Below are 24646 nucleotides of genomic sequence, written 5' to 3' on the forward strand. Positions count from 1 at the left end.
CTGAAGCTCAAGAGAAAGGCAGGTTATTGAAGACAAATAAAGGGTTACAATAATTCCAGGAACACCCTCCCTCCCTATACTGGATTGGATGAATATTCCCATCCCTTTACCAATATTTTTTAAGTTCTGGGCATGGTGCTCTGTGAACTGAGAATGAAATTATCATTCAAGAGATCTTGCAGAATTATTTGTTTATAATTTGTGATCTTAAAGGCTGTGGTAAGAGAAGCCACAAAGATAACCTTGGGCAGTGCAGGGGAAGAGATTCAGGCTTGAATCTGACTTAGCTGAGCCCTGAGGCTGGGAGAGGAGTTGCTTTGGTTCCCCCTCAGCAGCTCTGCTCACACCCCATGGGCTGTTCAACTGCTCCTCCTCTCTTGTGTAGGGTTATTTGGGAAGGCCTTTGGCAAAAGTATTACCAAGATTTGTTCTTATTGCTCAGGATAGCAGTTAGTACAGCAGAATTGGTGGGTCAGGGCACTTGATCTTCCCTCCTGTTGTCTACATTATTAAAAATGATCTCACTGAAACAAACACCATCAATCAGTGCCAGCTGCAGTTTAGCAGGAGTATAGACAAGGACAAACCACACATTTGCTGCCTGCAAAGAGAGACTGTTTGGGCTGGTTTAACTGCAGTAAAACACTGGAAGCAAACTGATTCTTTTGCCAGGAAGAAAATATATTCTGCTATCAAATGTGACCAGGAAGGTAACCCACACTCCTGGATACAGAACAGGAATGGGTCAGAAAATGCCACTACTGAGAGCTGAGTATGTCCTATTAGTGGAGACATAGATCTCACTGCAGTTTTACTTCTGTGTCACAACAGGCCACAGCATCTCTCCTGATCTACTGCAGCATCACTGAGAGCACTTTGGGTTCACTGCAGTTCCTCTGCTGGGGGGGAGAAAGGGGTGTCTTGGGTAAATGTTTGTAACCATCAAAATAATGATGGAAGGAAAGAAAGAAAGAACAGGGGTGGTGTAGGCACAGAGTTTGTGGTGGTGGGGAGTGGGGCTGGGCCCAGCCTCATCCCCAGTGGGCACAGCTGTGCAGGGACAGGTGAATGCTATTGAAGGGAACGAGCCATGGAGTGCCCAGGGGCACTGAGCAACCACCAAAGGGAACAGAGGGCACACAGGTGCAGTGCATCAACAGGAGGGGATAAAAGGCTGGGCTGAAGAACAAGAAGGGCAGATGCTTGAAGTCTTCTGGAGAGGTGAGGTGTTACTGTGCATGGGCAAATGCTTAAAGCCTTCTGGAATTGTGTGGTGATGCTCTGTGCATTGTGGCTGTCACAACTGTGACATTTGCTGTGACAGGTTTTCATTGTTGCTCTTAAAAAGACAGAATGGAGGGCAAAATGTTGTTAAAATTAGGATTGGTGGAGGATGAGAAGGGCTCCTATTTAAGAGCAGCTGGTAGAACTAGGGGACACTTGAGGAGAGTGATGGTGGTCTTAAAACAGGGAATGCACTCACCCTGAACTATCTCTTGTACTTAGTACTTTGTCACCCACTGCTTTAGCTCTCTGTATCCAAAGTGGTTATTCTGGCATGAATTCATATGTGCTTATTTTCTTCACTTGAGTATCTGGTTCAAGGTTAATAGTTTGTCATGGTTTGACACTGGCCAAACACCAGGCACTCGTGAAAGTCACTCACCCACCCTCCCCTGCCACAGCTGGGCAGAGGAGACAAAAAAAATGAAGAAAAGGTTCATGAGTTTAGATAAGGACTGGGAAAAAGCACTGCAAGGGAAAAATAGGCTCAATTTACAAGGTACAAAGTGAATTTATTACTAAGAGAGTCAGGGGAGGATAATGAGAAGTAAAATAAGCCCTTAAAACACCTTAATAAGGTCAAAAAGGTGTGGTTGAATGTGACCATCACAGAAAGCATGTGAGTTTTGGGGATGGAGAACTGTTAGCAGGAGCATTTTATCTGTGTTAGCACAGGCTCTGTGGCTCAGCCACATAGACAGGCTCTCTGACACCCCAGCAGATCTGAAACCTGATTGAAATGTCCCTTCAGAAGCAACAAGCAGGACTGACAGAGACCTCTTAGTAATTATTACAGTTGAAGGGGAAAAAGTAGAAGTTGGAATAGTGGAGGCTCAGACCTCAAACCCATGAACTTGCAAAGAAGGCCTTACTGATTTCTGTGATTAACATGCATGTTCCTCACTTTACAGTCCTTCTTTTGGTTATCTGGCTGTCCCCAGCCACAGCACTGGGAGGGCTAGTGCAATCCAAGGTGTTACAGACTGTAGGAGCCAGGAGTCCCTCCACAGCCCTCTGTGCAGGAGGAGGATGTTCATGTCGTTCACCCAGTTTCAGCACAGGAGAGCCAGGGAAAGGCAGAGGCGCCTCCTACCTCAGACAAATTTCAATTAAAATTCCTCTTTGAAGAGTCAGCACTGTATCTCAGGAGAGGTTAACAGCGTGGCATAGAAATGTGAGAGCATACTTGAACAGATCCCATCCAGAAATTTTAAGCTCAGCAGACACAGACTCCTCTTTGGAGCCCAGAGAAAAGATTAGTTGGGTTATGCAATTGCTGGAGCTGGCATAAAACCAGCTGCATGCCAATTACTAGCCTGTATGCAAATACTTGTACTGAAATTCAGGATGCAGCTGGACGTGGCTCTGGGCACCCTTCCAGGATTATTCCCAGCCACATTATGACAGTTTTGAAAGAGAAGGGCTCTATGGAGCCAGTAATTTTTTACAGCCTTTCAGAAAAATGGAGGAAAGTACCACTACATCCAGATCTTGACAATTTTTTTTCAAAGAGAGAAGGAATTTCTGCCTGTTGATGCCAATCAGGATGTACTTGAGGCACTTGCACTCCAAGACAGAAGGCCATCAGTCTGTTTGCCAAGTTGAAGGCCTGAGTGCCAGATGTGCTTGGGATAGAAAGCAGCCTGCTTGGTTTGTCAGAAAAGAGGTGGAGAATACACCACCAGATAATGGCAGAGCTGAAACTCCTGGGGGTGCTGCAGGGAAGCCCTGCTGCCTTCAGATACCCCTGGCCCTGCCCAGGTTTCTGTCCCTACTGCTGCTTGACTTCCATGTGGAAAGCTGGCCTGGATGCAGCAGCAGTGCCAGACAAACTGCCATGCAGCATTTACTCTCACAGACAGAGCTGATGGCAGGAGAAAAGTGACATAGCAGTCTCACATATCTCAGCTGATGGAAAGGACAGACTGAGAGCTGCCACCAGCATACATGAAACACAATGTGATCATTTGATCAAGATATTATATACAAATGTCCTGGCAAGGAGAGGCTTTTAAATGCTTGGGTCTGTCTTGGCAATACAAAAGTGATTCAGTCAAAGAATGCAGCCTCATCCTGGCTGAAGAAATGAGATCATGATCCTCTACTGAGGGAATTTTGTGAAAACTTCAGGGGAAAAAATAAAACTAAGTTCTCTCAGTGCTATTTCTCAATTTTGGCCCACAAAGATGATGTGACATGTAAGATAGTTTTCAGTGGAGAGGTGGTTTCTTTATGGGTTCTTTTTGGCTCAATGGACCTCATATCTATCACGTGAACCCAAGCAACAGTTTCCTCTTTTTCTGTCCTGGAGCAGGACTCTCTCCACTGCTTTCCCATATTTCTTCAGACTCTTTTCAATGTTGTCTGCCTGCCCTTTACATCAGGGAAAGAAGGAAGTGGAAGAGTCCCTTTTGAGGTTTAGGTTCCTGTGTCTTACACCTGCACTCTGAGCAGTTAGAGGTGAAGGAGGGTGGTTGAAGAATCCACCTGTAGTCTTACCCCCTGGCCACCTGGACTGGTGGCTCACTGGAGAGTTTGTGGAGGAATCTGCAGCTGGTGGAAGTGCCCTGGAGGCACTAGGAAGCTCTGCTGGCAGCAACTCACCTTGTTGTAGGGCCACTCACCCGGAGAAACATTCCAATCACAGCAAAAGCTCTGGAGAAATGATGAGGAAAAATGAATGGGAAACGACGGTGGTGAGTCAGGAGAGATGGTTTGGTTGTGTGTCAGCTGATCAGTGTGATGCTGTAGGGCATTTCAAGAGGGCACACAAAGTGACACTGAGATCTGTTCAGCCTTCACTGAACAAATTTGGAGGGTGCTTGATGCAGAAAACAAGGGTTGTGTTGTGAAAGGCACAGGCAAGGCAAGCGCTGATACAGCTGCTTTGGGTCATTACACCAGAGTACGTCCTGTAGGATGCTCACTGTTAAAGATAACCTGACAGCAGAAATAAATTCCACTACTGGGGTATCTGTCAGAGCCTCCAGGCTTTCTGGAGCCTGCTGGGATACCAAGCAGACTTTGCCCTGTTGGTGCACCCAGTGTAGAACACATCATCACCTCTTCTGCTCCTTTTGTGAGCACGCACAGGAAAGATGATCTGGTTTGGATTCACAAGGTTTTAATGATGTTTGAATACTCAGGTGTCCTGGCTGAAATCTACACTCAGAGGTGTGTTTTTTGGAGCAGCTGGAAGGAAAGCACTGCCCAGGAGTGGTGTGTTATCAGAAGAGGCACACAGCAGTACCCTGCAGAGCCAGCTCACCTCTTCATGAGTGTGCTCCTGTAACTGGGACTCGGGTATCCCCATCAGGGAGGGCTGGGATACCTGAGGATGAAGTCATGGCTGCTGGGAATGAGATGAGTGCTCATTCCTGGCTGTTGGAATATTGCTGCTCTCACTGAGCACCCAGAGTGTCTTCTGGGCTGAGCCAGCCATGTGCCACTCTCTCCCTAGACAGTAATTTGAAACTCATCACTGATTCTCTCCAGTGACTTAAATAAATGCAATTTTCTTTTTGCTAACCAAAAATCAGAAGATTGAAGGGCAGCAGTTCTGTCATTGATCTCAGTCCACATGTCCCCTTTGCAAGCAATGGGGGACAGTGACACAGGCTCTGTATTTCAAATACTGGAGCATTTCTTTATACATGCACATGATGTGCTTTTAAATATATGTCAACTTCCAGGTGGGTGTTTTGTATCACCTAATGCTCACCAGTAGGTTAAATTTTAAAATGAAGTATGCTTTCATAAAAATTGAGAGAATAGATTGCTAATGGAGTGTTGTGAGTACTGTGGTAGCAGATGATTAATAACTGTAAAAGGACAAAATAACTTGTGTTGGAAGTACTACCTGGAGGTCATCTGGTCCAATCTTCTGCTAAGAGCAAGATAACTTCAGACAAGAATCAGGTTGTTCATTGTTTATTAGAATCTCTAGAGATGGAGATAGCACCAATTCTCTGATCAGTCTGCTCTTAACCACACTCCAGCTGGGAACAATATTTTCTCAGTTCCAATCAGTGTTTCCTCTGTTGCAGCTGGTGCCTGTTGCCTCTTGTCCTTGGGCATCTCTGAGAAGAGTCTGTGTTCCCCTCTAGTCTTCCTGCAGGCTGCAATTAGAGGTCCCCCCTTCCCAGTCATCACTTCTTCAGGCTTGTTCTGCCTCTTTCCCTGACTTGGAGGGACCCACAGGAAGTCCCTTGGATTGTTCCAGTTGTAAGGTTGAGATCTGTTAATCTACCTGTCAAGCCCATGAATTATATTGAGTAAACAGCAACTCAAGGCACTTGGCTTCTAACACCAGGTTCAGAATTTGACTGGACAAAGTGAGGCAATTAGCATCTCATCCTGAAAATTAATATCCCTGTAACAGAGCCAATATATTACAGGAAAGCTCCTCCTGCAAAGTCAACAGGGTCAAACAGCTTTTGAAAAGCTCATGATAGGAAAAGAATGAGGCGGGTAAAGCTGTAAACAGGTAGTGCTGCTCCTGCAGTTCCCATCTGCAAAGGGAAGGGCAGAGTTGGAGCTGGTCAGAGTGTCTGACTGGTTATTTAACATCAGGGACATGTAATGCTGATGGCAGGGGTGTGGCTAACAAAGGTAACATTGATTTGAAGCTCCATCCTCAAAGCTGAGTAATTACTGCAGAGCAGAGACCCTCCTCCAGAGTGGAGGGGAAGGGAATGATTTAGTTGTGAACCTGGGCTGGGTGCTTCAGGGAATCAAGATCAAGTAGGCAGAAGCTGCTGTGGTCATTGGAAGTAAAGGGAGAAAGCACTAAGATCAGTTTTGTAACAATTTTAGAAACAGATTCTACAGCTAAATAGACATTTACAATCCCTACTGCATAGAATCTAGCAGGACTGGGGACACATACCATTCATTTCCTTTAGCACAAGCCAAGTATACTGAGTGAAAAAAATTACACTTCACAACAGGCCTGTTTCTGATGAGCAGAAGCACATCTTAAACTGAGTTCACACCCAAGTGTTTTCTTCCCTTTTGGTTGGGTGTAGGGCTTTTGTGTTACTTGTTGGATTCAGCTGTTGCTACTCTCTTCTGCAGTATTTGGGATCACTTTGTCCATGCACAGGACCCTTTAGGGCCATGTGTCTGACACATCTTGTGCCCAGTGGCCATAGGGTGAAACAGTGTCCATGCCTGACACAGCCCTGCACACACATACAGGCACTTCCCAAAGAAAAATGTGATCATGGAACATCTGGGGTGTTCATCCCAAAGGGCTGGATATTTTGCAGTGTTTTTTCTTTCTACAGAGTTAACCAGACAAAACCTGGCAAAACCAGGACAGCAGGTAAATGATTTGGTGTCTTGTTTTAAAAAGGCTGTGAGAAAGCAGAATTCAAGCATGCACAGACAGAGGAATAATGCAAGTACAAATGTCTTCTCTGGCTGAACCTGTTCATGAAATAGATATTCCCTTAGGGGAGATGGCTACAAAAGAGTGGCCCAGAGCCTGCTGTCCTCTAATGACGTAGCTAAATGGTTGCAAGAGCCCTGTGAGCCTGTCTTCACACACCTCAGGTGAGGAGGGTACCCCATCCAGCTCAGTGGAAGGTAATCAAATGATCAATTTTTATTTAAGCAGCAAAACAGGGAGCTAGGATTAGAAGATTTATGCTCAGGTTGTACAATAAGTAGAAATAAATATTATGCTCAGGTTCTACAACCCAGTGTTCTTAGTTATTGAGCAGTTGGAAGTACAAACCCACAGGCTGCACATAACACTGATTGCTTTTGATAGAAATAAAGAATATCTTGCTGTTTCCATCAAGCCTTGAAACTGACTTCCAGCTAATGACCCAAATAAACTGTACTTGAAATTGTATAATTGAGATCGAAGGCTGTCTGGGGTTTCTGCTTGGGATATAGATTCCACATCCATGAGCTTTTGAGTATGGTCATTGAGCTGAAATGGAGAAGGTTAAAACTCTCATTTTCATTACCAAACACCCCCATCTCCCAATACAAATGTGACATTTCAATTTTGCACAGTCCAACTCTTCTTAAATCATCTGTATAAAAACTTCAGATCTTGATTGATGATGGATGAGCTATTGTCTCCTGAAGCACCCAGTTCTCATTACCCTTTAAGACAGAGCTTATTAATGATGGACCTGAAGTGCTTTCCCAGTGGGTCATCAGCAATGAACTGTGCTGTGAGGGCTCAAAAGACTTGGTTTGGCATGAAATTTCCAGGCCTAAGCTGTTTTCAGATGATGCATTCAGCATCCTGGGTTAAACAGGAGAAGAGATCCCCATCACTGGGGTGTTTGTGGTAAAAATGCAGCACTATCACCCTGCGAAGGTGCTTCAGCTCCCATGAGACTGACCTTGGGAATTCAGTGTCATCAGCATGTGTTATATAATACATACATGCAGGATATTCCTGTATATGGTGGGGTGTAAAAGACAGCTGCTGCCTTCATAGCCAGCTTGAAAGGTGTAAGCTGTATTCTGGTTTGCTTTTGAAGTGGTTAGAGTGGACCTACACAGTTTGTCCTAATTAACTCCCTCCCCTTTTCCTGCCCACTTCAGAGCTAGCTCTTTTCCCTCTCACCATGCCATCTTCCAGTTCCTAGTGCCAGCTGATTTTGTGACACCAGAGAAGAGCTTTTAATTTGCAACCTGGAATAGCAATAGCCATTTTATAACCATTTTTGTAACAATTTTAGAAACAGATTCTACAGCTACATAGATGTTTACAACTCCCACTGTATATAAACGTACAAGAGTAACTTTCACTCCAGGATGCATTAGAGAATGAAAATGTGTTTTGCCAATTTAACCCATGTTAGAAATTGCATAGCAGACCATGAGGGATTACACTGTATATCAAAAAAAAAGCCAGCTCAATAAGATGCCCTTTTAACAGATGGAAGAAGAAAAGTGGTTTTCCTCTCTGGTCTAAGCAGACACCACCCTTGCAGAGCCAGTGTCTGTTTGCAGTGATTGTGTGCTTCTGGTGGCTGATAATGTGCTTTTAGTGACTTCAGCCAAGCTCTGAGCCCCTTTTTGAGCTTGCCACACTAAGAATGAGCTGTGTGTGGTGTACCTGTGTGTGTTCCTGGCACTTCAGTGTGAGGTGCTTGTGTTTCTTGGTTGCCAGAGACCTGTACCTCTCCATCTCTCCTGTTAGCATTGTATGGTAGGTTACCAAAGTCTGTGGGAATGTTTTACTAGGCTAATGAAAGCAGGAAAACAGCAGCTATAGCAGCAGATAATACATTTCTGCTGTATCTTCCTGAGTAAATAACCATTTAAGAGAATTTTAATAATATGCAGATCAAAGTTCCCCACAATCATTTGAGAGTAATAAGCAAAATAATGACAGAATTCAGTGGCAAGGACACATGCTGATTTATTTTTGTGTAACTTTGGCTGCAGAATTATACTGCTTTTAAGCCAGTGGAGTAGTTCTAATAAGGAAGATAAGATTTGTCCTTCACTTCAGAATCAAGTGGCAAAAGCCCTTGGTGCTACTCCTTTGCTCAGGGCACGGGGCTGCAGCGCTGGTGCCAGCCTAGGAGATCATGGTACTCTGAAGAGTTGCACCTTCCAGAAAGATGTCCAAAGTTGTCAGGCACTTCTAGGAACTCTTCCCAGTGAAAGCTAGTGGGTCTTGTGCTTAGAAATCCCCTTTTGTACCTGGATGTCCCTGAGCAGGGTGGAAGCCCAAGGGTAGCACTTGCTGCTAGCAGGGTCATACTTGCACTAACAGCTTTCCAGTGTCACAAAAAATTGGTTTAGAAGACAAAAATACTACCCCCAGATGGTATTTAAAATGTTTCACTCTGAGCAGTCTGGTTTGGGGCTTCTCTGGCAGGAACTGGCTTCTTTGTTCACAAAATTCACTCAGGGACTTGGCATTTTCTCTTCTGTTCCAGCCTTGGAAAGAGCTGAGCACAGAGACACCTCAGGTGTTGCACACAGGAGAAGAATCCTCTTTTTGTCTGGCTTCCATTGCTGCCTGCACAGGCAGAGATCCTGCCTTTCTCCTCCTGTTCATTGTTTAACTTTATCTCCCACTTTCAGGGCTGTAAATTAAAATGAGATGATGACTTTATGATGATGAGTTCATTATACAGCAGCTCTATTGTATATTGATTACAGTTGTGCTTCATTTGCTTAACATGTAACAGAGTTTATTAGCTCTTCCCAGGCATTGTTCTTGCTAAGAGAGGGCAAAGAAGTGCAAAATGCATTTTGAGTTGAAGTCAGTGAAGCCAATGCATCTGTGCTGATTTACACACACCGAGGACTTGGTGTAAAGAAAAGGAGGATAGGTTGGATTGGGAAGGTGGAGTGGAAATGAATCTGGGGCCCAGAGAGCAGGAAGAGTCAAAGACAAGTGCTCTAAAGCTTGTACTAAACTTTGAACTCAGTGTCACTTCATATCCACAAGAACACACTTTTGATATTAGTCAGGTGTGTTTGCACCTCAGCACCTCAATAACCTGGAAACTTTAATTCTGTTACTGGTGAAAAATGGTGCAGTGCAGGGAAATTGGAGGGACTGTATCCCATTTTTGGGAAGAAGCAGCAGAAACAGCACCTGCTATTCAGTGATGAGGCAAGTCAGAGCATTTTTGTGCTTACTTTTAGTAAATCACAGTGGAAGCTGTTGGCTTCCCTGAAATACAGCATATGATACACTTCCTGCTTACCTTCATGCTGAAAAAAAGATCTTTCTCCACAAATTAAAACTATTAGAATTACTTTTAGATTGAGATCCTGCTATACAAGAATGTATCAAAGTTCCTAGCAGGAAAGAAATTTGGATAGGCATTGTCATGAGGGGATGCTCTGAAACCCAGAAATTGTGCCAGCTGACAGAGGAACTGTGTAGAATTGTGTGTGGGAAATGGGCTTGAAGAGATTTTTCAAAGCTTATAATGTATTGTAATTAGAAAATAGTTGGCTTCTGAATGTAATAGCATGAATTATAATATCTGTATTATGTCACCCTTCACATGAGAGTGAAAATAGAATAAAAGTTTTTAAAACACAGTTACCCCATCTCTAAGTAAAAAAAAAAAGCTTAATCCAACAAGTGTGTGTGTTCAAGAAGCAATAAATGCAGATTTTTCACTGTTTTAATGTTATTTTTAATCAAAATCTGGGCCATAATGGATTAGGTAATCCAGTATAGCTGAGACAACACAGAGAAATCATCACTGATCATGATTTCAGGTGTTCTTCTAAGACCCCCTTTATCCCCAGAGCAAAATTGTTAACAGATGCTGTATGTTTTTTTCCTGTGATCATAAGAATATTATACAGACAGATCATTGCTATATCTCTAATCTGGACTGTTTTTCTGGAGCAGATTATTATCATTGTTCTCATTTATAAGCCCCTTTTCAATGAAAAGCCAAGCTTTTAAACCAGAGGTTTCTAAGAAATAGTAATACTGATTAATATGGTGGGAAGATGTATTTACAGATGATCCTTAATTTAATACATTCCTTGATTGGGGGCTGCTTCATTTACATGCTGTGACCTGGAAACTCTGAAATTTAAAAAAGAAATAGAACACAGTGATGTGTGTAAAGGTTTTGCATTCCCACTCCCGCTTTTAAAACGTTTTCCTGGCAGATGAGGATTCTCAGACTACCTTAATTGCTACTACCAAAGTCAGGAATTATTCTTAATGTCTGTGTGTGGCACTCCTGGCTCTGCAGCACCACTTCATGTCATTCCAAGGTGTCATTAGTAACTAACCTTCAGCATTTCTCTGCTGAGGCTGGAAGCTCTGACACTGACTCACATTTCCTGTTAACTTTCATCAAAGTCACAGGCATTGTCTGCTGCTTTGGAAATAAAAGAGACAGGTTAAGTAGAGGAATTGTGAATTTGAACAAGGGTTTAGGGGATAAGAAGAAAAAAGTTTTTGATCCAAAGGAAAGCCTGGTGCTATAGCCAACAACTGTTAGATCATTTTCATGTTGAGATTTGATGAATCAAGTCTTCAGAGACAGGGCAGCAGAGCAGGTTTCTAAACAAACTGCTATCCATGTGAAAATAAAAAGAAAATCCAAAAACCCCAACAAAACACACGAAAGCCCCACAACCTAAGAAGAAACCACAAACTTTTACCTGTTTAAAAACCATCTGTAGCACAAAGCTTCCAGCAAGGCATGGCCATAAGAGGTTTGGATCATAGTGTATGAGATTTGGACAGTTGCTTGGAGTATTGGGGTGTTTTGGATGATGGTATTACAGCAGCCCAGGCTCTTACATAACATTTTCTCCAGACCTCATCCTGCCTGGCCCTTCTCATGTCCTGTGGGCTCATCACAGCATAGTTCTTTATTTTAAGTTTTAAGCCTTTCTGCAAATTAATGAAATGCAGTATAGTGTGATTGATTGCTTGTGTTTTTCAAGTCATTTAAGTGCTGAAGGTTATTTTACCTACAAAATACAAAACTGTTCCATACATGATCACACTGGAACAAAAAGTAAACAACTGTGTGTCAGTCTTCATCAGGTTTCCTCTGTATGTGAATAAAGGATTCCTGTTTACAAATACTGTGAGCTGCTTATCCTCCAGTTTTCAGATTATTTAATAAGATTACAGTCAGAATTTTCTTTTGCATTTAAATTTCGTGCCCTCTCTCCAACACACATTTAGCAGTAGATTGAATCAGCTGTCTGAAGCTTTACAAGTATGTTGTTCTCTTGTTCTTGTGCACAGAGATACTGAATGGAGGGGTGTATGTTGGCCAGAACAAATTCCTCTGCTTTGCAGACACCATTCATTGGCAAGACATCGTGCGGAACCCCTGGGCCTCCAACTTCACTCTGGTTCCAACCAATGGCAGCTCAGGATGTAAGTACTGCTTTTATTCTCTGCCTTGTCATCCCCTCAGCATGAAACTGGATAAATGTGGCCACAAGTTTTCCCTGATCCTCTGTTACGGAGAGTTATGATGGTAAATTTTCCTAAGTTTGTTTACTTCTTGGAGGACCACTTAGTCTGTTCTCAAAAACAGTGTCCGTAGAGGGTATTTGTGAACATCATAGTTTTTCTGAATTTTCTCTCATCTGTTTTCTTTCTTCTGTGTTTTCTTTTTCTTCTTTGTTGCTAAAGCCACTGTGGTGCTGTGGAAGCACAGACATTCTTGTTTGCTTTGCATTTGTTCCTGCTGCTCAGGCTGGTCCTTGAGCCACAATGGTCTCTCTGTAGCATCATAATTAGCTGCTGGAGTAATTATGGTAAAAGCTCATGGATATTCTGACTTTAGATGAGAAGTGAACCTCAAAGAAATAGTTATCCTGTTTTCTTGTGTGTATATTGCTGAAGAGAGAGAATTTGCAGAGGATGGGGTGTTCTTCACAATATAATAAATCATTCTCTGCTTTTTACTACATTTCCTTTGTTTTAATGCTTTCCATTCCAAACTTGAAATATCTGTGTGCTTAGAGTTTTTCTATTTCCCTTCCCAAGAATTATTTGCCTTGAGTGAATCATTCTTATGATTCTTGCAGCAATAATGGATTGTAGTGAATGGTGGTGACAGGGATACAGAGTGTTTAAGCAAAATATTCCATAATGGAGTAAAGTGCATTCAGAATGAATGCTGTGCTGTTAAACAGTACCCTCAGGATGTACCAACACTGACATTCAGAGTCAGGCTGGGAAAAAGTTTATATCACATGTCAAAGGTGGCACCACAGTAGACATATTGTTCTGAGCATTCCAGATTTGGGGACATTTTGGATTGCTTTCAATATCTGAAGGTGTCCCTTGAGGATGTATAAATGGCACATTGCCTCTCTAAATTTCACTACAGCCAAGAAACATTTCATTTCTTCTGTTGTATGGTGGCAACTCAGAAAAAAAATAAAATATTGAGACTCTGGATAGGGACCATTTGATGAGTCCCCATAATTTCTAAGCAGCAACTTGTTTTTAACCAGGTGCTTTGTGGTGCAATAGATTTTATAGAAGGCTGCCTTGCTTTTGTATATCTCATCTGCTCCCCTTAATACCAGAGCACAGGTACTTGTGATAAAGCTTCCTTCAGGAGCCTGCCAAGCTGCACTGCTCCTCCACATCCCAGCTCCAGAGCTGAGCCTCATCCCTTCTGCCTTCTGGCTGGAAACCTGACATAGTTGTAATGCAGCCAGCTCTCTTTATTTGCATCTTAAAAACCCTCATCACTGCTGATGATCAGTTCTAGGCAGAGCTGATGAAACCTTTGAAGGTGAGGGAATGCCTGTACCCTTTTATGAATCATTGCTTCAAGAAAAAGACTTGGTTCTTACTCTGTTTTGTTCTCTTATTGGGTTTTCTTTTAACCTTTCCCAGTTCTTCAAGACAAATGCTTTTGCTCTTTTAAAAAAGCAACCAAGATCAATACTATCTTTTTGAGGTAACAGAAGTTCTACAGGTGACTCCAGAAGAACTGGAACAAGATCCATTCTGAGTACTTGTAGAAAGCACTCTGAAAGCAAAGGAGGCAGATGTTAGTGCCCACACACAGCTAGATGAAAGGGTGTGTGTAGCAAAGTCCAGTTTTCTTCAAACTTTTTTTTATTCCTTTTGAGTTGCTTTGAAATATAGGGAAGGAACAATTTGTGCTTTGCCATTTGTATTTGATAAATAAGATAAACAGCCTTTTTTCAATGATGATGGAGAGCTATGTACCAAGTCAGCTTCATTAAGATAGCCACACAAATTTTACTTTGTTTTTCCTTACTTGGGATGAAGCAGTGCACAACTAGACTGTATTTAACTTAATAAACATAAGAATCTTCTGAGAAACTGGATCCCATCTCAATAAAATTCACGAGTCCCGTGAAATTTGATTAAATTAGCTAATCCAAACCATTTGTCTTCACAGCTTGCAGAGGTGAAAATATAAACCCCATTATACAAAAAGACAGCAAATGCTTAAAAAGGTCCTAAGGCTTTGGGTAGCAAAGAGCTCAGGTACAGAAATCACCATTTAAAATAGTCTGTAATTAAATACCTGTCTATGTGTGGGTGCATGCATGTACTGTGCACACACATTGGACTTGGAGAAATGAACCTTGAATTTTAACCCTGGAAATTGGTATAGAATCTCATTAAATAAGGTATATGCTTCTCAATTTTGGTTCACTTGTCACTTTTCACTACCTGCTAAAGGAATGTGAGTGCTTGCTGTGCCCAGTCTTGCTTTTCTCCACTGCTGCAGATGATGCTCAGTGCATTACAAAGTTCTTTTCTGCACAGACTGTGACTCAGGCTTTTCTGGATCCAGCATGTGTATGTATTTACTGTTTAAGTCTTGGGTGTCTCCTAATTTCCAACAGAAATCTTGGCTAAATCCACTGGAATACAGAAGTACGTGTTGCTTGGCATTATTCAGCATATCCCAATGTCAAAATATTTTGGAAAGAACTACTGGATTTTACTGTTTATCTACAAACCTTTGTAGGAGGGAATGTGAACCAACCAAACCTGCTGTGTGAAGCTCAGCAAAGTCCATCCTAGCAGTAATTTAGGGAAATCTGTGACATCCTTTAAGACCTGGCTAGCAGCATCATGTATCACATTTAGCCATGACTGGCAGGACTGGAGGGCACCTTTTACTCCAGGAATTGTGAGGGCAGTGGTCCCTCACTGTCATAGTTGAGACAGAGACAATACAAAGCAACACACTCCATTTTCAGAAGGTTTCAAACCTAGTTTTATTATAGCATGCATGCTTTTTATACATTCTTACAAAACCCATAAGTTTATGCTTTACTCATTAGTCACCAGAGACAAAGTGTTCATTGGAATAGGCAGTTGCAGGTTTCTCTTATTTATCCTTCTTTCACTCTTGGTTTCTATGTCAACAACCTTGTAGAAAATTATTTTAGGGGTAAACATGGATCCTCTTATCAGACTTCTCTCTGGCTCACAGAAGTTGCTGTAAAACCTCTCCCACAGCTGGCACAGAATACATGCAGGGACAGAGGCTGTGACCTGCCATGGGTGTCAGAATTTGTTACCTCATCCAAACACAGTTTGACACTCTGGCATCACTGGTGTTGTTTCCAAAAAAAACAAACCTGCCCAGAGGTGCCTACATGCCCAAAAGAGGAGTGCCCAGCCCAGAGAAGACCCCCATGCTTGCTGGGCTTTGCCATGGCCAGAGTGCCTGCAGCAGGCTGATGTGAATGCAGTGTCACACCAGGCACCAGCGTGTGTGGGAGCTCAGGCACAGCCCTGCAGGGAGCTGCCACTGCAGGTGCCCATGCTGTTCCCTTCCCCAGCCAGCTGGGAAAGCTGATAATGGTCTGATTTCAGGGATAATTTCACTTGAACCCTCTCTTGCTGCTCCACTGCAATCAGCAGAGGAAGGCAAAAGGGTGGAGTGAAAGGAAGAGGCTCTGAAGTAAAATCAGTCCCCTGCCTCTGTGGCTATTTCATACCTTGGGTCTGCCAATTCTGGTGGGAGAAATAGCTACTCACTTTTCATAGTTTAGGAAGGTTTATTAAACCTTATCAAAAATACAACAGAAGACTGGATAAAGAAAAAAGGTTATGGTGCTGGGAGCAAAAGATTTTCCCCACCATGTGCTCAGCCCCCTCACAATGGAGGTTTTACCCTTTTTAACCCTTTAACCCCTCTCAAAGTTCCGTCCATCAACCCCTTCTTTGCTGTCCAGTGGTGATCTCTTCCTCAAATCCTGATTGGAGATCAGATGTCACCTTAGTGGCAGGCCAGCCCTCCCAGATGTCCCAGCTCCAGCTGTCCCTTGATAACCATGGGAGGGGGTACAACATAACTATAAATCTATAAAACTTTTCTTAACCTATATACATGATATTTGTCCATTAATTCTGAGAGTCAATCACAGCATTACTCATCTATCACACTGGCAATCTCCTTCATTCACATCAGTGCCAAACAGAAGGGAATATGGCCAGTGAACTCTGTGGCTAAAGCTCCTCTGATTCCCTTCTTCATTGTCACATCAGTGCTGAGGAGCCTGTTGAAAAGGCCATGGTGTCTTAAACACTGACAGAAATCCTGCAGACATGTGAATCCTGAGTTCTGCTTCTCCTTTTTTCTTGGAGTTCTGATCAAATGCATGCAGGAGAGCTCATGTTGGAGGCCTCTGAGTGACACAGTGTCACCGTTCAGTGGCTGCTGACTCAGTGCTCAGATAAACAAACCCTGCACCAGGGACCACACGTGCTTCAGCTCGCCCTGGACACAGCCTCTGTGCCTGGCATTTTGACTCACACACACACACACACTGAAATATTTACACCTCCCAGTAATAGTAGCCTCCTCGAGCCAGGTCTCATAAGCTCTTGGGGGTCTATTACTCACCCAAGATAGCTCAGCTACCTTTGGAGGCTTAAAATCAGCAGGATGGCTTGTGTTGCAGTGTTGGGAACAAAAAGGTTTAATAAAAGGCAAAATAACAAACAGAGAAAAACCGAGCCAGGTTCAAGAGGTTCTTGCTCCTGGTAAAACCCCTCACAAAAGCCATTGGTTTCTTTGTTCTCTTCTTTTTCTAGTAAATTGCCCAGGTGGGACTTTTTGGCTCCTGTCCAATTGGCCATCCTTAAGTTTGAGGTGAAGTCCCCCAGGCCTATGAGATGCCTTTTTCACCTAATTGAGGAGAGAAACTTCTGGGCTTCTTTCCTTTTTGAGGGGACAAAGGATAGTTTTGTTACTCTGTCAACAGGGGGCACATTCCTATCCCTTCCCATTCTGCCATCTCGTAGCTGAAGCTTTTGGAATTAGTGCTAACTTGAAAGCAGCCTTCTCTTGTGTTTACCTGAATTCTGTGCTGCCAGCCTGGGGTTTTAGGCTGAGCACATCGCAATGGGTATCTCCAAAGCACTTAGCTCTCCAAGGAACCACATTTTCCCTTTAGGTTTGCTTTATTGAAATTGTTTCTGCAACAACACTGAAAATCTATTTTCTCTCCTTCCACAAATCAGCCATGAATTCAAGCATTGACCAAACATGCTGAAGCTTTGCTTTTCAAGACACTATTCCCCTGTCAGACATCCACTTTTTGGATTCAATCCCTGAACTGAAGAGCTGCAGCTCTGCTCTTCAGAGGTAGAAACCGAGGGTGCAGCTCCTAGCAGGCAAAATAAATAAAGCAGGGAAAAAGAATTAGGCTTCTTGCTGAAAATGCCTCCAGATTAGTAGAGATCTCTGAGCAGCATTTGGGAGAGTGTCCAGGGAAAATCTGGCTGCTTTCATCTGTGTCTTCAGTGTTCTCCTCAGTTTTGTTGTTAGCAGGAGCTGGACAAGCCTCACATTTTGTCAGGTGCCATTTGACAAAGACCATAGTATTAAATGAGAATTTTCAGAGGAACTTTACTTGGAGCTTTTGTTTCACAGAAAAGCTTGTAGAGTTTGAATTGTTGCATTGAGGTCACTTCCATAGCCAATAGCATGTTCAAATCAATCAATAATGCTCTTAAAAATACTGAAACTGTAGATACTGTTCATGATAGAGTTGGTGACTGTTTGGGTAATATGGATGCAAAAATCACTTTAAAATTTTCAAGTTTAAAAAAAATTAAGTTGCTTTTCAAGGAGTTATTTTAAAAAATGCTGGACTGTTCTTGAAATTTGATTCAAGTATTTTCTTGAAACCAAGTTTTGCTCACACTGAAGTGTAGTGAGATCTCTGGAAAAAATTCCCTTTGTCGATCTGGTTTTTCAACTGAGTGCCTGTCAGCTGTGAATAAAGCCGGAATTTTTGGCAAGGTACTTTTTCAAACAGAACAACTTCAGTTCCTTCTCTTCACAGCGTGGTACTCCTCTGTCATTTCTTTGTGTCTAATTGTAGCCTGTGGAGTGAGAACAGCCCAGTTCTGAGCTGTGAGAAAGGAGAAAAGACTTGGTCTTCAGGGGTGTGCCTCAATAAATCCCTTGGTGTATTCCAGGGAAAAACTGCTTGAAAACTCCTCTCTTCCAAAACTTGGCTCTTCTTTGCCTATTGATTCATAGATTTTTCAAGAGCAAAAGGAGCCTTGAAACATTTTTAGCTCTATCTCCTGTATGCAGAGGCCTGGAGTATCAGCAGCTTGCCCGGTGTGGAGCTCAGTGACTTCTCTGAGCACAGCTCATCTTCCAGCCTGGCTTTGAGGTCCCAGTGGCCATGGCCTCTGGTGCTCTGTGCACTCTCCTGGCACTGCCCTGGAGCTTTGCAGAAGTGCAGCCATCCCTCCAGAAATTGGTTACTTGCCAGTATTAAAAGGAATAATAGCAGCTGCCTTTATCTCTAACCTGAGCACAATTTTTATGTTGCATCTTGCACTTTCTGTGGCTGGCTCAAAGAGCTCTCCTAGCCAGCTTTTTCTCTCTGTGTACTGTGTCATCAGCTCACCTCCTGATATTCTTCCAGAAGCTGGACAGATGAGGCTCTCCCATCTCCCACAAGGAGGAATTTCTTTCCAGCCCCAGAGGAATTTTTATTGCTCATCAATGTAAACTGTGTATTTTTCAGTTTGCTTTTAGAAGGCTGAAGCCAAAGCATGTGTGGCATTTTATTCCTCTTATAACCAATAGAAGTAAAAATTAAACCCTTTGTGTTTCAGCTTCATGTGAAGAATTTGGTGTTCAGGCAGTTCTGCTATCTGTGTGCTTTAGAGACTCCTTTTTTTTCCCCAGCAAATACAGCCTGTGTGTTCTGTTCTGAAATATGCAATCCTATGTTTTGCTCTATAAAAGTCATTTGGTGTGAGTGAGTCCAGCTTAGCTGCCAGCCTGGCTCACTCTCTGATACTGACTGCTCCTCACTGTAATTTGCTGGGATTTCACTCTTCTTGTCATCTGTACACTTTATTGCCTGGCATATTTTAATAATTTCCAAACCTTTGTCTGGAATATTAAGAAGTGTCAGTCCTGGGGATCCCTTGGGAGCAACACCCCAATTGTATTATAATTGCTCATTTACAGCTACTTTTGGAGAGTCCCCATTTAACTGGGTCTTAATGCATTTTTCATGTGTTTTATTAATATTGAAACATAGAGACAAATCTAATGAAATGTTTACCATTTAGCCAGTGCCTTGCATTTTAATTAAAGGAACAAAAAATGGACTTCCCAGCTGCATAGCTGCTTATGAAGTCAGCCTTCAGTGCTCCTGGCAATCCAAGCTGTCAGTGACCTTACCTGGGAGCAGGTGTCTTCGGAAGCATTACAGCTCAGTTTGACATCCTTATCCCTCTGTTTGGTTGATGGGAAACAGTGCTGGCTCTGTAATTTTTTTTTTCTTTTTTTTTTTTTTCTCCTTTCTTAGTTTCTTCTGTCACACTGTGAGTTGCTTTTTCAGGTTAACTTGCCCCCCAGCCCTGATAACTGAGCTTTTGTTGGGATGTGTTCTGCTGCCAGTTTACCACATGCTAGCAAAAGGAGTAATAGATTTCTAAAATGCACTTCTTTCAAATATTACAGAAATTGGAACAATCTGGTAGAAGCTGAGTTTAACAGATATGTCTTTATGTCAAACTAATTTAAGGCCAGAAGCCCCTTACAGTTTTTAAATTATTATAGGAGAAAATCGGCCATGTGGATATGTGTACAATCTTTTCAACATATGTACTATATTCTTGTACTGTGTTTCACAAGGAGCATGAGTTGATATTTGCATGGAATTTTGTACAAGTGATAAGCTTTATATTCTCCCCTGGGTATTAAGAGTCTCTGTTTGGAGTTGCCAGCAAGAGATGTGGGTGAATTTGTGTGCAGGTGTTTATTGCAGCTACAGAATGAGGCCTGACAGGTGGGCAGCCCCTTGATTTAATGTTCAGTGGTGACCTTGTAATTCTTCACAGAGCACACTAACTCAGCTTTTGTACCAGTAGCTGGGATATTACAAAAGAATCATTTTTACACTCATCTGGAAATTTATACTCAGGTCAGACCATTGGGTGTTTAACTCTGAAGTAATGATGTGATAGCTATGAAGAACAGGGGTTTGTCAGATCATTGCCATCTCTCCCAAAGGTCCTGACCTTGCACCAGTTCTCAGGTGTGCTGTGCCTAAACTGGATAAAAATGCTGTTCATGTCCACACCAGTGTTTTCAACTGGGCCACCCAAAACAGCTTTCTGCACAGGACCAGTCCTGCTGCCCTTGGGAAGCCACAGCCACAGTGGTGAAATATGGAATCTTGGATCAGAGCAGGAAAAGGATGGAGTCCTTTCCCTCAGGTGTAAAAAAGCCATTGGTCAGTAAGGATTGAGGAGAGGTGAATGCAGCAAAAATAAAAGTACAAGGAAAGCTTTCCTTCAGACCAGTTGCTTCTGTAACAGGAGACAGTTACATGTAAATCCTGAGTATTTGTAAACCAACCCCCCAGCCCTCAGTACCAGGACACAGATGAGATAACCACATTTTGCCCAGTTATCCCTGCGAGGTATTCTGTGTTTTTTCCAAGCACAAGGATTTTGCTCTGCAGAAGGCCAGAGTAACAGCAATTTATTTATGTATGCTGGTGAAAAGAAAAGAGGGAAGTGACTAATTCATGCTTAAAGCCACCTTTCAGAATAGCTAGTGTATCATTTTTGGTGTACATCTAAATTGGAAACTACCTACGGAGAAAATGGCATTGCAGAAAGTACACCCTGAAGACATTTGTTATTGCAGAGTTTGTTAAATTATAGCCTTTCATTGAGGTTATTACTTGGAGTTCAATTAACATTTTAAATGTATGTTTGGAGACCAGCAAACAGGGCCTCAGCAGACAGGTGGTCTGGGTACAGAACACGTTCCCTGCCACCAGCATCACCATGGCAAAGCAAAGCCAGGAGGAGAAGCTGTTCTTTTCCATAAAAAGCCACAAACATTTTGTGAAAGCTCCTTCCATGTGGCTTCACAGGCTTAAAGCACCACACTTCAGCAGCAGTTATGGTTTCATGGACATCTCAGCTGGAAAGAAAATTTGTATCAGATAGACAGAAAAGTCCCACATCTGCCTTTTGTTCAGGCTACATGGAAGCTGCTTTTCCTTCTATTAAGGAATCTCTAGTGCAGACATAATTTATTTCTTTACCTGGAACTGAAAGGCAAATACAGTAACAGAAAAAATTGATTTTAAAGAATAGTTTTTGCCAAGCAGATGTACCTGAAGATGGAGGAATACATGAAATCTAGTGGTACAATGAACTTGATTTGCATTAGAGTGGCAAGCTGAACTGCTTGAAGTTGCCTGTAATTTTTTTTCCTCAGCCCAGAACAGTGTGTTTTAAATAAAGGGAATCAGTTTAGCTTTCTAGTAAATACCTTCAGCCAGCATTTTCAGAAGGGATTTGTCAGTTGGTGACTGCCCTTGAAAGAGATTTGAAAGGCAAGCAGACGTGGCATCTAATGGAAATACAACGCCTCTCACAGCTGAGTTACTGAATAAAAAGGAAGTAATGAACACAAATAAGAAAAAATAATGCTGTGAGGGACAGAACTCCTTATGCTGCCAGACCCCAGCAAAGTAACTGCTACAGACATGGGGATTTCCAGAAGTCATGGGCACAGAGAAAACCAGCATTAACAGGTTCTGAAGAATCTCAGGCGTGGGCATCCCCTGGCACTGAGAAACATATTTTGCAAAAATGTAAACAAAGAATACTCAGCTGCAGAACCAGCCCCATCCCTGCCAAAGTGCTGAGCAGGTTCACTGAGTATCCTCCTTCCCTCTTTTAGCAGTTGCAGGGTGAGAGTCAGTCACCCCATGGCAGAGGTCACCATGCTGATATATAAAATATTGCAGTGGTTCTGTAGGTACAGAATTGAAGTAGGGCTCCACGTGGTGGTGTGTAGCAACTCCTGGCAAATGCTTATCTGTTAATGGCAACCTGTGTGTGCATAATGTATTACTGCACAGCACCTGTTTATGAGCAGATTGGTGTTCAAGCAGGGTATTGCACAAGGGAGAGACTTTCAGGCTGAATGAAAGCATTCCTCTCCATTACAGGCAGCTTGTTTATCACAAGCACTGGTGTTTCTTGAAAGTGGGAAACAACCCCCAAATACTCAGAATATTTAAAATAGCCTAATTGCATGGTGATTGCCAGATTTGTAGCAAGTGGGTGGCTGGGATTGGTCTCTCACAGCAAGCTTCAGCTGCCTCTCACAACCTGCCTTCAAAGAGCTGCTTAGGGAAAGGGGAAGGAAAGAAAGAGTATAAAATCAGCTGCTGAATAGTGTCTGCAGGATCTGGAAGCTGCTGTCTGCCTCCCACCCTGCATGTCCTCAGATGGGCTTGGTGGGCGCAGTGTTGGCACCACCCAGGTGGCTTCTCCCAACACCCTGCTGCTTTCATCAAGCTCAAAACCACCCCAAGTCTTTGTTGCTATCACATCTGTGATTTTTAAGGATTTTGTTTGTTCTGTCTGTTCTGGCAGAAACTCTCAGAACTGTCCTGTGGACAGCCTGGCTAAAGGGCTCAGTCCACAGGTCTGCTCAAACCCAGGACAGCTTCAGAGTCTTCCTTCTGTGACAGTCCCATCATGCCCAAAGCATCACCTCCTAGCAGATCTCTGATAACTGAAAATTGTCCAGGAAATTGTTTGAAATTTGTATGATCATTTTCATTAAATTTTTGTGAATAGCAAACATTAAATCTAAATATCGGAATATATGTCCAGCCATCGTTTTCCAACAGAGAAGGGGCTTCTGTGATCCAAGTATTGCTTTGAAATAATCAGTTTTGTTTCAAATAGCCAGAAATATATTTTTGATAAGCACATTAAGAGGCTTATCCAAACTTGAAAAACTGCCCTAAAACTGGACTCCAGATTTCATGGGAGTGGGGAATTCAATATAATTGACTCAGAAGTTGATTAATACATTAGCAGTTCTAAATACACCCTGCCAGACTCTAGGAATACTACACGGGATCTAGAAAGAATAAAATTATTTTTGAAAGCCAATTCAATTTCAAGTTTTGATTTCCTTTCTTTGAGGTTATTACTTTCTTTAAAAAATGAAAACTTTATGTCCCTCTGTTGGAAGTTTTTTACTACTTTGGCTGCATTACAGGAACATTATAACAGGACAGTATTTTGACTGATGTGGCATTGACTGACTTGACCTGTTTGAGGAGCTGCTATTAAACCCACACAAAAACACCCTGAGCTGTGTTTGAGTTTGTTGAGAGCCTCCTCTGAAAAATCTCACCTAATGGCGCAGGAAGTTTTCTCACAGTGCTGCACATCCTCTCCCTCCAAAAAAGCAACTTATATCTGCATCCTTGCATTCTCAGCTGAGCTGTGCATCAAGGAATAAGTGCTGCAGCTCCTATGGACAGAGACCTGGCTCCAGATTTATTCCAGACATGCTACAGGTGCCCATGTGCCCCCCTGCTGTTGGCTTGTTTGTGGGCCTGGATTTCCTGTGCTGTCACACCAGCAAAGTGCCAGGCCTGAGAGGCAGTGAGCTCAGGTAGGGAAGGATGCAGGTGTTGCAGGTGTCAGTGCTGGGCATCACAGTCACTGCTGCTAAGACAGGAGATGTAGGCACTTCCAGACAGCCCCATGCAGGGGGAAATGCTGAGCTGAATATAAAGGCATAGAAGATGTTGGCTTTCTGTGATCTCTGTCTGCTGGAATCTGCAGTGCCTTCCTCTCACAGACCTGTCTTCTGCTCACACTCAAATTTCCTCCTTAAGACAGGCTTTTCTCCCCTTTTTTCTCTTTCTTTCATTATCAGCTCAGGGGTTCTTCAGGGTGTGGGGGAACAGGGCTCAGTTTCCTCCCTGAAAATCTGTATGTCCTGGCTCTCATCTCCCAATGGAAACTGCCCCAGGCTGGTCTTAGTTTGCATCTTGTCTACTTTATCTGTTGAAATTCTGAGTATTAAGTAATCATTAATTTAAATACAGGAATAATCCTAGGGCTGCTCTGATCCATGGCTCCCCAGTGAGCACAGCCACCGAGCTGCAGCACGAGCCCAGGGATGGTTGTGTGCTGTGCCCAGCTCTGTCCCTTTGGGCTGGAGAGCTGTCCTGGAGAGGGATGGCTGCCAGCTCTGTGCTCTCCCCTTCCAGAGGGCAGCCCTAGAGTGTTTCTTGGCTTGCTCACCCGAGAGGGGAGAGCCTTCATCACAGGAAGCAAAGGAGAAAAAGATTGAGAGGCGTAACTCAGCACCCTGGGTGAGAGCTCACATGCAGGTGGTGGAGTAGCACCCTCTCCTTCCCCACAGGGGAAATAAGAGCTACTCCAGGATTTTGAAGGGGCCTGGGGTTGTGATCTGTGTGCTTTAGGGATGGTCCACTGGAGGGAATGTGCTTCACTCTGTCCCCAGGGTGCAGGGACCAGGCTGCTCTTCTGCTCCTGCCGTGCTGAGGGAGGAGGGGCAGTTACCTGTGGCTGATT

At 43.1% G+C, this 24646-nt stretch overlaps 1 protein-coding gene across 2 annotated transcripts in view; it reads left to right on the top strand.

The window, feature by feature from the left end:
* The window catches only part of ERBB4 (erb-b2 receptor tyrosine kinase 4), a 592065-nt gene that overhangs the window by 385344 nt on the left and 182075 nt on the right, over window positions 1–24646 (top strand). For both annotated transcript variants that reach the window (XM_071434337.1, XM_071434338.1), the window contains exon 4: window positions 12014–12148. In XM_071434337.1, the coding sequence (XP_071290438.1) occupies window positions 12014–12148 (135 nt within the window). The remainder of the gene's footprint in view (window positions 1–12013; window positions 12149–24646) is intronic.

The sequence above is a fragment of the Agelaius tricolor genome, unplaced genomic scaffold (assembly GCF_023055355.1).
Source record: "Agelaius tricolor isolate 1412-34295 unplaced genomic scaffold, bAgeTri1.0.p SCAF_10, whole genome shotgun sequence".
Classification (NCBI taxonomy): domain Eukaryota; kingdom Metazoa; phylum Chordata; class Aves; order Passeriformes; family Icteridae; genus Agelaius; species Agelaius tricolor.